The following is a 12,915-nucleotide window of genomic DNA, read 5'->3' as shown; positions in this document are numbered from 1 at the left end:
TCTGCCCCCAAGTTCTCAGGCCTAGGGAGCTGGAACAGAAAAAAGGTAAACTCTCCAGTAATCATGGGCTCCATGCAGGAATGATCTGCATGTTCACTGATTGACAGGTGTGGCATTGCATAACATTACAGGTCATCACTATAGAAAGCTACCAAAACTTTTTCTGATCAGTCTTACTGGCTTCTTGTCTCGGTAAAAAACTGAGTTGGATCTGAGGACTTCCAAGGTCCCATCCAACTTAGACAATTTATGTTCTAAGGTTCCTTCAGCTCTTCAACACAGCCTCCATCAGTGGGTTCTGAAGAAAAGCATGCAACAGGATATCCTCATGAGGTGAGTAGGTCAGCAGAGGCTACTTTCTTGAGGTGCTAACAGGTTAAAAGCCTTGTCTAAACAAAACCATCATTTCATTTTTCCATTAATCAGGTGCCATGATTGTTACTCAGTCAGTCCATGCAATCTTGAAATGACTTTTCCAAAAAGGCACCTAGCTGCCATGCTAGAGTTAAAGTGTTTGTCATTTATGCATGATTCCCCTAACTAGATTATAAAACCTCTAAGAGGTGTCTTATATCTTCTCTACAACAAGAACCAAATCCCGAAGTGAGGTACCACATTCTTTCATTACCAGCTATCTAGGAGCTCACAAAAACTACATCGATGAAAAAGTTAAGGGAATAAAGAAACCCAATAAAAGCATAGCCCTAGTGAGACACCAATGAATTTGAAGTTAGAGGATTGGCTTAAATTCAACAGGCACATGAATACTGTAAATACTGTACACGGGAAGTCAAGGGGAAAAAAAAGGTAAGATGAAAATGAAAGACCTTTGGGAGGAAATATGCACTGCACAATGAGCAGAAACCTTAGTTTTGAGTCCTGCTTACTGACTGCGTTGTTTTAAGCAAGACCAACTGTCCAATCTCAGCTTAGAAAGACAGCCAATAAGAACCCTAAGGCAGTTGAGTGACAGCCCAAAACCGATAAAAAATATTAATTGGGAAAAGTTTCACAAAATAAACAAAATTATCCATATAGCTTTGATAATGTTAACTTGTGGTTTTCTAAGTCACTGTGTTTGGGCAGGGATCTGGACATCACTGGACTACACAATCTTTAAGGTTCATTTAGTTCTAAATGATCCAATGTCAGTCAAGAATAAGTGCTAGGGGGCTGCTAGGTAGCGAATGGATAATGTACCAGCCCTGAAGTCAGAAGGATCTGAGTTCAAATCTGGTCTCAGACATTTAACATGTCCTAGCTGTGTGACCCTGGGCAAATCACTTAACCCCAACTGCCTCAGGGGAAAAAAAAAAAAAAAGACTAAATGCTAGGAGGATGATCCACTTGATGACCCACTGAGGGAGCTCTCAGTACACCTGTCTTCAGGACATCTAAATAGTCAACAAGAGAACTCAGAGGTTCATACTGCACTGGTCAGGAGGATAAGTTAAGATCAAGCAAAAGTGGCATGAACCAAGAGGCACTTGTTATGGGCCAGAACTTGAAACAAGATGCTAAGTCACTGGAATTGATAGACACAATGCTTATGTACTTAGTTCACATCTTTAGAGAGCATATATAGGCTAGGAGCCTCAACTAGGATTGACTTCAGGAGATTCAGAGCCAGGATTCAGTTGGGGAGATTCACAAGTCAGAGGACAGAAGCCCACAAGCCCACTCTCAGAGGCAGAATTAGATTCATTACAACTTCCAACTTTGTGCTGGCTGGAGACATTGGAAGGACAAGAGGCTGAACCTGGCAGAGAAAAAGGAGTAGTGGCAAGAGCTCTCGGAATCAAGGAGAGAGATAGGCCTCTATTAAAGCTAACCAGGCCCCAGGAAGAGATTCAAGACTTTAAGGAGAAAATAAAGGATTTGGACTTTAACTCCTGGCTACATTTGAGGTGATTATTACACTGAACTAAAACTAAGGCTGCCTCCAGAAGCTCCCCAAGAAAAGATTATATTTTAGAGAAGAGAACATTACAGGCACTGATATAATGAAGGGCAAAAATGATTCATGGTTTAGTTAAACCCTGATATCCAATATTGGTTATGGAAGCAATAAGAAGACAAAACATGTGCTGCGGAATAGTCAGGAAGTTCTGGGATACAATGTCAAAAAGCTGGAAATGCTCCCATTGAACAACAAACATTTCTACAGGGAGACTGCTCAAGTTATTTCCAAGACAGACAAGCAAGTCAGCTTCAATACTAACATGCTGAATTTATTATATTCCTCTATTTTTTAAAAGTGTATTCTATATCATCATCATAGTTTTATATACATTCCTCTTTTTTTTCTTACTCCTGTAGACAGAGAAATACTGATGTTTTATCATGTTTGTAATTGTAAAACAGCAAGAAAAAATTTTAATTAAAACAAGACTTTTGTCTAAGAATCAAAATCACTGAAGAGTGGCTATCAAGATCAATCCAAATTCTTCATTAAGAAGCCAAGAAAATGAGTATTTTTGTGCTTTTTGATTTGTTACAGAAAACCTCAAATTACAATAATAAAAAATTTCATGTTTACACCACAAAGCTAAAGCTAAAGCTTTACATTTCCAATTTAATCTCAGAACTGCAAAAGCTACAACATCCATTGCTAAATCAAGATATTTCTTTAAGAAGGGAAAGGTTAAAGAAAATTCACTCTCCAAATTTGAGGTATATCAATTTAATGGAATATTATATTAGTGGGTCACCACAAAGGATGAACTAGAAGAATTCAGAGCAGTGCAAGGCAACATGTTTAAATGAATGCAGAGTGAAATAAAAAGAAAACAATATGCACAATGACCAGAACCATATAAATAGAGAGGGGAAAAAAACAACACCTGTGTAATTATCATGATCAAGCTAGCCCCAGAAGAGCTGAAAAAACACATCTCCCTCTTCTGAGCACCAAGACAAGCTATGAAACACTGAATATGCTGTCATATAGGTCATCTGGTAAAAGTGTAGGTTAATTTTGCTGAACTATTTGCTTTCTCTTTTTTTACTCTTTCTTGCAACAAAGACGAAGAAGGAAGGACATATTTAGAAATAAAGGTGATATGAAAACCAGGGATAATAATAAAAATATAGATTTTTAAAATTCACTGCAATCACCCAGTAATAAGTATCATCGAATCTTCTAAATAAATTTAGAATTTTCAAAAATTGAGTGACTGCTGTCTTCTTTCCTGCTTCACAGTTTAATTCAAGCTATGGCAATACAAGTAAACACATAAAAAGAAAAAGTTCTTGAATCAGAATAAACAGAGTCTACTAGAGAGTTTCTTTGGCTGTTGGTTAAAAATAAAAACATTGACAGTTCAAAAGCCTACAATGTATTCTTTGGGAGAATCTGACATATCAACATATCATATGTTGGCTAAGACTTGTTTGAACAGTTTTCTCCTTTGTAACAAATCTATTCCCCAAATGCTACCAGACAAGGGATTCAATGTATGTATACATGTTAAAACAGGACCACCCCAGAATAACTGGAAGCTGCTCCTGGAGAGACCAAGTGGCCACTCTGCAATGTTACCAAGCCTCAAGATGCTAGGGACTGGGGACATACTGTATAAGGAGACAGAGCTCAAGGTCTACCAAGTTTCTATCTTGGGATTTTCATTCTTGGCAGAGGAACTTTTCTCAAGAGTCTAGTATTCCACAAATGTGTCACAACTTCAGAACTCAAGGAAAGAATTCCTTTTGCCACAGCCTTGGTGAATGTACTGGAAACAATCATGATTCATTTCTTTCTTTAGTTTGGTCACAAGACAAAAAATGATCTGCCCAGACAAGTTTAGTAGTGAATGAAGAATGAGAATGAAGAAAGACCCTTGGTTACAGTGAAGTCATGAATGTGCTTAAAACTCCTCCTACTAAGCTCTTTCCTTAGCAAAACTTTCCCTCATAAAAACTTGAAAAATACCCCCAAAGTGAAACTGACTGTGGGAGCCCTTGGCTGGCATCCTGAGCTGAGGAGAAAGGTACCATGCACTCCTCCTGTGTCTGTGCCACTGTTAAGAGACATAGGTTTATCCTGGACCTGAGAGCTACAAGGGTCTCTAAATGGTGTCTAATCACACAGGAACACCATGCCCTCAGTGAAAATGGAACCTAGGAGAGAGCAACAAGGACTAATCCAAGAATTGCTCTTTGGAAGTTGACAAAAAAAAGCCAGAACTCAAGCCAGATGCCAGAACCCTGGCACTATGGAAAGGGTAAGTGGGTCTAAGTGGGGTCCCAAGAAGTTAATGTAGATTCCACAAAGTACACACATCAACCAACAGATACAACAGATTATGACAAAATAACCACTGCAGGCTGGGATAGCAGACACATTCAAAATCCTAAATTAAAGGTCTTAAAAGCTACCTAGAAATTGCCAGTTCACAGTCAGAAATCAGCCTCAGAGAAAGAAAGTTCATGTGGATAACAAAAGGCAGAAAAAGGATTTGAAACTAGATCTTCCAAGTCTTCTGACTTCATGCCCAATGCTCCTTCTACTAGATCACATCAATACAGATGAGAATGGTGATGATGACTAACTTTTTATGGAACGCTAAAGCTGCAAAGAACTTTACATGTTTTTTAGCTCACTTAAGTCCTTTTTCACAATACTGTGAGATAGGTGCTATTTTATTCCCATTTTACAGATGAAGAAACAGAGGCCCAAAAAGGTTAAATTGCCTGCCCAGAGTACCAAAGCAAGTACAAGTGTCATATTGTGCTTATCAGTGGCTATTCTAACACATATCACAATCTCCTGGGTACCAAGAAGGTGATGGCTACATCAATGACAGGATAATTTACCAAAATTTACTAATGCACCCTTAATAAAGGGTAGAAAGCACAGGGAAAGCATCAAACCCTTTACCACAGAGAGCTACTGAAGAGACCCACTTCCTATCTACACAAGCATCTCAACTAGTACAGTGGCACCAGAAGGTAAGTATGCAATGAATACTAGTAATAATCAAATGGATAAAGAACATAGTTCTGTGTCACAGGATTATTCAATTAGGACTGGGCAGCTTGAGTAATCTGTACCATACCACAGCAAACAAGATGGCCAAGTTCCCATTTGTTATCTGAACCAAACCCACTGAATACTAATAAAATCTCTAACCCACAAATAAAGCAATTGTACACAATTGAACACAAGGCCTAGAAGGAGTTTGTCAGAACTTGTTCCTTCTAATGATCTTCTTTAATAAATGACTGTATTGAGTCCTTCCATATATAAGAGAAATCTGATGTCTAGGACCTAAAAGAGAACTTTACCAGTGGCTAACTCTAATAACTCAAAACTCTGGTCTTGGGCACAAAACAAGAAGTTTTATTTCTTGGCCTTACTACCATTATCAAGAGCTATTAGAAGTGAAGTAAGTAATTCTTCTCTAGAGCCCAGTTTGCTCATTTGACAAATCAGGAGTTTTGACTAAAAGCTCACTGATGATTCCCTATTTCTAATGTTCTTTGAATCTATTAGTCTGGCTACCTCTCCCAACCAGGCAGGACCTTGTCAGTAATCAAGGAAAAAGAGGCAAAGAAAAACCTCGAAAGTCTCTGGAAATATTTCAGGAAAAGCAGAACTCTTGACTTCGAATTATGAATCAAGTCAATAATTTGAGCCAGAGAATTTTGCTCATAACCTAGAGAACTTTATTTAAGACTACAACAGTACCAAGTGGAGTCAAATTGATTTTTCTATTTTCCTACTCCACCCAACCCCCAGGAATAAAACACCTCATGCTGCAAAGGTTCACCACCAAACAGACCCCAGCAGTGGCCTCTAAGACTAAAAGATGCTTAGAAAAAAGAGGATAGAACAACTCATAACTATCCTTCAATCATAACTGATAGGGATTACACCACTCCACTGTCCCCCTAGCACCAAAACCCTATGATAGGAATGCAAACTCCTATTTCCAATGAATATTGTAACAAAGTCATAATCTATAAATATATTCCCAAATGGTAACAGAAACTTACAGAAAGCATGGATTTTTTGAACAGGTTATAACAAATTTCATACAGCACATATTCTATCTCATGTATACAGGTGTCTTACAGTCATTCTCTTTCCCATAAGAGTGCTTATATTGTCCAAAAGAAAAGAGAATTGAGCTCGTGTCCCAGCAAGATGCAAATTAATTAGCCTTTCATTTCAAAAATCTTCCTAACACAAAAAATGCTTAACCACACAAAACCTTTTAGTGGCTCCCTATTGCCTTTAGAATAAAAATTCCTTGGCCTAGGATGGACAAACTGTCTCCACTCTATCTTGTTACCTTTATTTGATTTGTGTCCCTCACACTCTGAGTTCGTAGAGCTCCAGTGTTTCATTGTTACCTCCATCGTCTGTTTATTTGCACATCCCTACCCATCAAAATCCTCTTTAAAACTCAGTTCAGATTCCACTTCCCCCCACAAAGCATTCTCCAATCCCTCCAATGAAAAGCATTCTCTTTCTTTCAAAATCTTCCTAGAACATTTTGTCTAGATACATCTTTTGATTCTAGTCACACTGTACCTTGTACTATACTTATCTGCATACATGTAATATTCCCCTATTAAATCATAACCTCCTTGAAGGCAGTAACTGTGGTTTCTTCATGTCCAATGGTGTATATATAGTACCTTGTGCAGTGAAGGCATTTAATAAATGTTTGTTGAATCAAAATTAACTCTTCTTACTCTTCCCATCTCAAATATCTAAACAAAACAATTCTCTAATTACCCACCCCAAAACCATAAAAATTGTACAAAAGCTAGGAGGAAGAAAAAGTGGGGAGAGTAGGAAGGGAAGGGGACAGTGGATGAGAAAAAGGAAACTAGGAAGAGAAGGAAAAGGAAAGAAAGGGAGAATGAGGAAGGAAGAGCAGGAGCAGACGCAGACGCAGACACACACACACACACACACACACACACACGCACATTGTGCACACAGACACAAAAACACGTACAAAAGATTCTCTCTGAGCTCTTATCCATGTCAGGTTACAGAGCAAGAATGTGATTTTTAGCAACATACCTACAATAACTAAATTCCATTATATCAAAACAACACGGATAGTCCCCACCCCACCCCCCCTTAAGGTACTACAATGGGATTTTAACTGGACTTTAAGTAGATTTTCAGAAAAGGCTTGGAAATAATTAATTCTTCCCACTTGGAAGTGTTACCCAGTCTTACATTTTCTTATTTCCTTAAACCTCCCCCAACAACAATTCCTTACCCTTTTCAAGGTATCCATACTCCGACCTCGGGGCCCTGGATCTCCTCCCGAATGGCTTCATGATGGTGGTGGTGCAACTGTTCCTGGCACATGGAGACTCTGCAAAGGAGCCGAACCTGCCTTAAGCTGAGGCTGTGACCTCCTGCCTTTTCCAGGGCATGCCTAACCATCTATCTACTCTATAACTGTCAAAACTTCTCTCATTACTCTATAACACACAGCACAGCTTTGGGAAGAAATGGTCATTTCAAAGAACTGGAAAGGCCATCAGAGAATGAAAATAGGGGCAACAACCTCTGGCAAAATCTTTGGCAAATCTTCCCATGGTGAGTCTGAAGTCCAGGGAAGCCTTCAATTAGAAAAAATACTACCAGAGCTCCTTGGAATTCTGTAGCCTAGAGGGAAGTACCTGGTTTGTGGTGTGAAGGTTTAAAAGGCCACAGAAAAGCTGAATTCAATGGTTGCACCACCACCACTCAGCAATACCTATGGCATAAGGGAGAAGGAACATAAGGAGGACCCAGAAAGCCCCACTGGGAACCAAAGTAATACCAGAAGAGAGGCCAAACATCATTCTGAACCTCACCAATCTCCCTTGCTCTAAGCCCCCAAAACGGACTATGAATTTGTAAAAACAGCAGAAAGGGCAATTTCAAGACGCCTCAAATTCCATTACTGCCAATGTGCCCTAAAACAACTTCCCTAAAAAAAAAAAAAAAAAAAAAAAAATCATCCTTCAGAGTCCAAAAGTCAGGCCAAGGGACAGCCACTAAGAGTGCTGCAGATCCTAGGATTGGCCCTGAGGATCAAATGACCATTTACTCAGGAGTGGGTAGGAATCAATCCTTTCATTTGTTTCTGGTTAAAGACAACCTCATAAACAATACTGAAGAGCTAACCTAGTACAGAAAGAAGCATGAAGAAACTTAAATCATTCCAGCAACTATACTAAATTGAAGATGCTAGAGATCTACAAAGAAAGGTCTTTAAGCATCACTATTTAATGCCTAATTAAGTTTGTGTTTTATGAAGTCTTAATTCACACCAAGATGATCTCTAGGTACAATTAGAAATTTTAAATTCACTTTCTTCTCGCACAGGTGAGAATCTTGGTTGTTTGAGGCAAGACAACATCATCATGACCTAAACCTAAAATATTTGGACAAAACAATACCTGAGAACTAAAGTAATTTACAATATGTTTATCTCTGGGAGGGTCTCTCTTACTACATTTTCTAGCTAGACTAGCTACTCAAATATCCTAACATTTTATATTAACTGAGGAACTAGAACCTCACTGTGAGCAGAACTAAAGAGACCTGGTGAAAGCAAACCAGCAGAATAGGTTCCCCTTCATTCCTCAAAGACTATACAATCCAAATAAAGTTAACTGCTTTTCCTGCTTACACAGCCCCTCTGACAATGCTCTCTGCCTGTTTTCTAGACAGAGTGCACAGAGTCAGCATCAGCAGAGGAAAGCAAGCACCATTCTAAAGTACCATACCAGGAACTCATAGACTGAAATGAAGAGAAGAGTTCCAAGCCCAAGCGTGGGGGAAAGTCCTTGGACAGGGCTCACCCCAGTGCCACATACTTAGGTATGGCTACACTTGATGCATCAGGAGGCCATAGACTGGATGAGGTTACAATCTATTTTAAGAGTAATATTATAGTATCTGTTTGCCAGCCCCACCCTTAGTGTGTCATCACAGAGAACTGTGGACTCCAGCAGGGTTGCATGCTGCCATCCCCAGGACGCAGCGCATCCCAGAGGAAACTCCATTTTGGTGCCTCTGAGGCTTTCTAACAAGATGAATCTGAACATCAGTCAAAAGATTACTTTCTTCTGATGCCACTAAAAGAAGTCTGACATTTTCTTGTCAGATGGTCTTTCTCCCAAATACACAATCTGACCAGCTTGGATTCCCATGAAATATCATCTCCTGGTAATGGGGACAAAGAAGCCATCCCCATCAGAATTCCCTAAATTGTACACTCAGGTTTCCAATTAAGACTGTGCTTTTACTACATATTACCTATGGCTGTATTTCCTAAGAAGCAGACTAATGATTATTTAGTCACAAGACCCAAGATCCAGTTCTTAATTCAGAACTTGCCCATTGACACCAAGAAGAATTCAGAAATAAATCTGAGCACTGTGGTATTGACCATTCTTCTGTAATCCCAACACTGAAAAAACAAGAAATCCCTTTTTGAACGATTTATTTATACATGCACTATACAAAATGACAATTCTCAAAATTTGCAAATCAGATACCATTTCAGTGGGACTAGAATTTAAGATCAATGTCCAGCTCCAACACAGCACTGACAAAAAACTTCATTCCCTAAATATCTGCATTTTCCATTTAATTCTTCTAGCTCAAGTTTACCAAATAGAGCATAAAAATACTTTGGTACATTAAGAAACAAAACATAAAACCAACAACAACCTAGTCACCCTCCTTCCCACCCAATTCTTGATGAGAAAAATTGTAGGAGGTACAACATGGGTGATAACTGTGGTATCAGCTGGCTCAAAGAGCTTCTGACAGAGTTCTAGGCATCTCTAAATATGACCCACTAATTTGGGTAGGGGAAGGCTGCTCATGATGCCTACCAACACAAGACAGCAGAATCTCACCTAGGACTCCCATACAGACTCACTGGGTTAACTTTCAGCACCAGACCCATATATTTCATTAAGGTGGTCTTAGACCAAATGAGATAATGAATGTATAAGCACTTGAAACCTGTAAAGCACAATGCAAAATAAGGGGAAAAGAACCATTGATGGGTGGGTCCCGGCTCCAAACAGGACAGTGAACATGGCAGATGCAGAACATTCCTTCTTGATGACTGCCTCAGTCCTCAATGGGGCCAGACTGGCCCCAGTGCTCCAACAACTGACATCTGTCCCCATAGCAGGGTCAGGGGAAAGGCCTGCCATGTGTCAGAGTTCAGCCAGCACCATTATCCCCTTTAGAGTACCCCACCTGAGTTGTCGATGAGGTCGTAGTCCCTGGGGAGCTTCAGCTGAGTGTTAATCTAGGCCTGGCTCATCAGGGTCCTTTGTCAAAGTCATACTCCTTGAGCTTTGTGAGAGCCAAGCTCACCACCATAGTCATCCTCTCCACTACTGCACGAACACACAAACAGCCTGAGACTTCAAACTGAAAAAAGATGCCCGACTTTCTGAAGACTGAAAACCCTGAAGTAATATAATCCCCACAAGTGACTTCATGTTCAAATTTCCAGAGCTCTTTTCTCAACTTTGACTCTTGAGTAACAATAGCTCCCATTTCTTTGGTCTTTTAAAATTAACCAAGCATTTCCCTTTACAGCCGCCCTGTGAGGTAAGTCTGACAAGTATTATCATCACCACTTTACAGATGAAGAAACTGAGGCTCAGGAAGAGGTCACCTCCCCAAGGTCACACGGTAACAAGCTAGCACTGGGATTTGAGCCCAGTGCTGATTCCTGAGCTACACAACACTCCAGCTCACGTGTAATCTGGGAATCCAAAACAAGCAGCAACCTGGCTCTATCTGGGCTCACTGAACCCTGAGGACAAATGCAGGCCAGCCTCTGACCCCGCCGGCCCACTCTCCCTCTGGCACATGGATAAGAAGACAGGCCCTGAGAGGGCTGTGACGTGCGACAACAGCCGGCCTTAGAGCCCAGACCATGCAAGAGATGGCCTATCTCCCCCCGCAGACCTAAGGCTGATGGGGAAGGACTTCCAATGCATTTGCTTTCCTGTTCTCTCACAACCTCAACACCTGCTCCATCTCCAGCCATTAGAGAAAGATAGCTATTGCAGATGAGGTTGGAGTAGGGAAGAAATAAAAGAAAAAAATTTCTCCCCATAAACTCCTTTGATAGTTCCTATGTATTTAGTAAATACACACTGAATTAGTGTACCTTAGTCCAGCTTACTTTAATTAGGCCCCTCTAATGCTAGTCAGATGGGTCTTTAAGTCTCTCCACTTAAAAACACCTCTAGGTGCAGCAACACTTGTACTCACTGTTTCCCTAGAGACCCAAAGTCAGAGATCACAGTCATGGTTGGACAGCACCACAGAAGTCAACCTGAGATGAGCAGAAATCCCCTGAATGACATGTCTGACAACTGGTCATGCAATCGCTACTTGTGGGGAGCTCACCACCTCCTCATCAGCTCAATGGGAGTTTTAAGTTACACAGAACCAAAAACATGTGTCTCCAGCACCTCCACCCACTGTTCCAGGGTCCACCCTCTGGCACCAAAGAAAACAAGCCTAATCCCTCCCTCCCCAAGTACTCAAAGAGGTTACTTTGTCATTGCTAAGTCTAAGTCTTCTCTTACTACCTTTATGAAAGCTACCAAAATCCGTATTTTCTCCTTCCCCTGCAAGTGATTCTAAACTATAAGAAACAGATTGAAATGTGTCAGCGACTCTAATGGCAGGGGTTAAGAGGGTGGAGAAATGACCTGGTACATTTCCAATGTGACATTTGGGAAAGCCCAATGCATGAAGGTGAGACAGTTTTGTAAACTACCCAATCAAAAGAAAGAGCAGCAAACAATCCTCTCAGGGTTACAAACTTCTTACATCATGTCTAGCAAAGGCCTCTCTTTCAGCTGGGGTTACTGAATAAAACAACAGTACGAAATGGAAACCAATATCAACTAGGCAGAGGGCAGCTCAAAAGGGCCTCCTCTTCCACCTTCCCATCTGTTAGCTCCTTAGCTTAGAATCACAAAGATCAACTGGGTGACCTCCAACCTGACTGACAAGGAAAAGCTCGTCTTTAAGGACACAGTGAGAGGGGCACAGTGTGAGAGGTGACTTACCCATCTCTACCTTTACTGACAATTTTCACTTCAAAGTAATAAATGCCACAGGCAGCAGGTATGGGATGAGTTGCACGAACTGATGCAGCATCTTTGTGATTTTTGCCATGACCTGGAAAAAAGGGATAGGGAAGCTTCAAGAAAAGGAAATGCATTAGCAGTCTCCCCTTTTACTGTTCAGTGATTATTGCAACAGAGCCCAACAAGGACTCCTCAAAAATAATTCTCACCAAGCAGAAGGAGGAATTTGAAGACAATTCAACCAATTAAAAGTATGGTCCTGCGTTGTAACTATGTAAATGAACTACAGAATTATGCTGCAGGTTTTACTTTGTCTCACCTCTTCCATGGGCTTGGCGAGAGACAGAAACAACGCTGACCGAGAAACTCTGGCAGCAGTGCAGATGAAAACTAGGTAACAATGTTCCCTAATAAAGGCTGTGTGTATGTGACTTCTAAAGATAAGGAGGTGATGCTTGTCGGAGACGGTGCCAGCCCCCTTTGTGGCACTCTGGACATGGAGTAGGAAAAGAAATGATAGCCTGCTCTATTCAGTGTTTCCACTCACAAACAGACCGGAGGGGCTTCCTGAAAGGTCTACCAGGGGGACTTATAATGGGGGAGGTCACCTCCAATAGGCTAACTTCAGGAAAACTAGGGACCGGCAATGGCTTGGCAGAGTCTGAAGCACAGGAGCGAAGAACCCTGGGCTGCAGGGCGCCTCCGGGCCCAGTGCCTTACGTAAGGTGCCAGCACTAGGGACACCTGCTGTGGCTCCGGGAGATTTCAGTAAGCATCAGGACAACCTTCCCTAGAAAAAGGGGCGGAGTGGGG

General features: G+C 40.9%; 1 protein-coding gene across 7 annotated transcripts in view; it reads right to left on the bottom strand.

The window, feature by feature from the left end:
* The window catches only part of RANBP10 (RAN binding protein 10), a 139,324-nt gene that overhangs the window by 125,440 nt on the left and 969 nt on the right, over positions 1–12,915 (bottom strand). For 4 of the 7 annotated variants that reach the window (XR_012485878.1, XM_074286420.1, XM_074286412.1 and 1 more), the window contains exon 2: positions 12,082–12,193. Coding sequence is in view for 3 of the 7 variants with exons in the window: in XM_074286412.1 (XP_074142513.1) it covers positions 12,082–12,193 (112 nt within the window). In the remaining 4 variants the exon portion in view is untranslated. Of the gene's footprint in view, positions 1–7,244; positions 7,344–11,272; positions 12,012–12,081; positions 12,194–12,915 lie in introns of those variants that run through there. The other 3 variants (XM_074286414.1, XM_074286415.1, XM_074286419.1) reach the window with 3 other exon arrangements.

The sequence above is a fragment of the Sminthopsis crassicaudata genome, chromosome 2, assembly GCF_048593235.1.
Source record: "Sminthopsis crassicaudata isolate SCR6 chromosome 2, ASM4859323v1, whole genome shotgun sequence".
Classification (NCBI taxonomy): Eukaryota; Metazoa; Chordata; class Mammalia; order Dasyuromorphia; family Dasyuridae; genus Sminthopsis; species Sminthopsis crassicaudata.
Note: the sequence above shows the minus strand (reverse complement) of the source record. Positions and strands in the feature narration are given on the sequence as shown.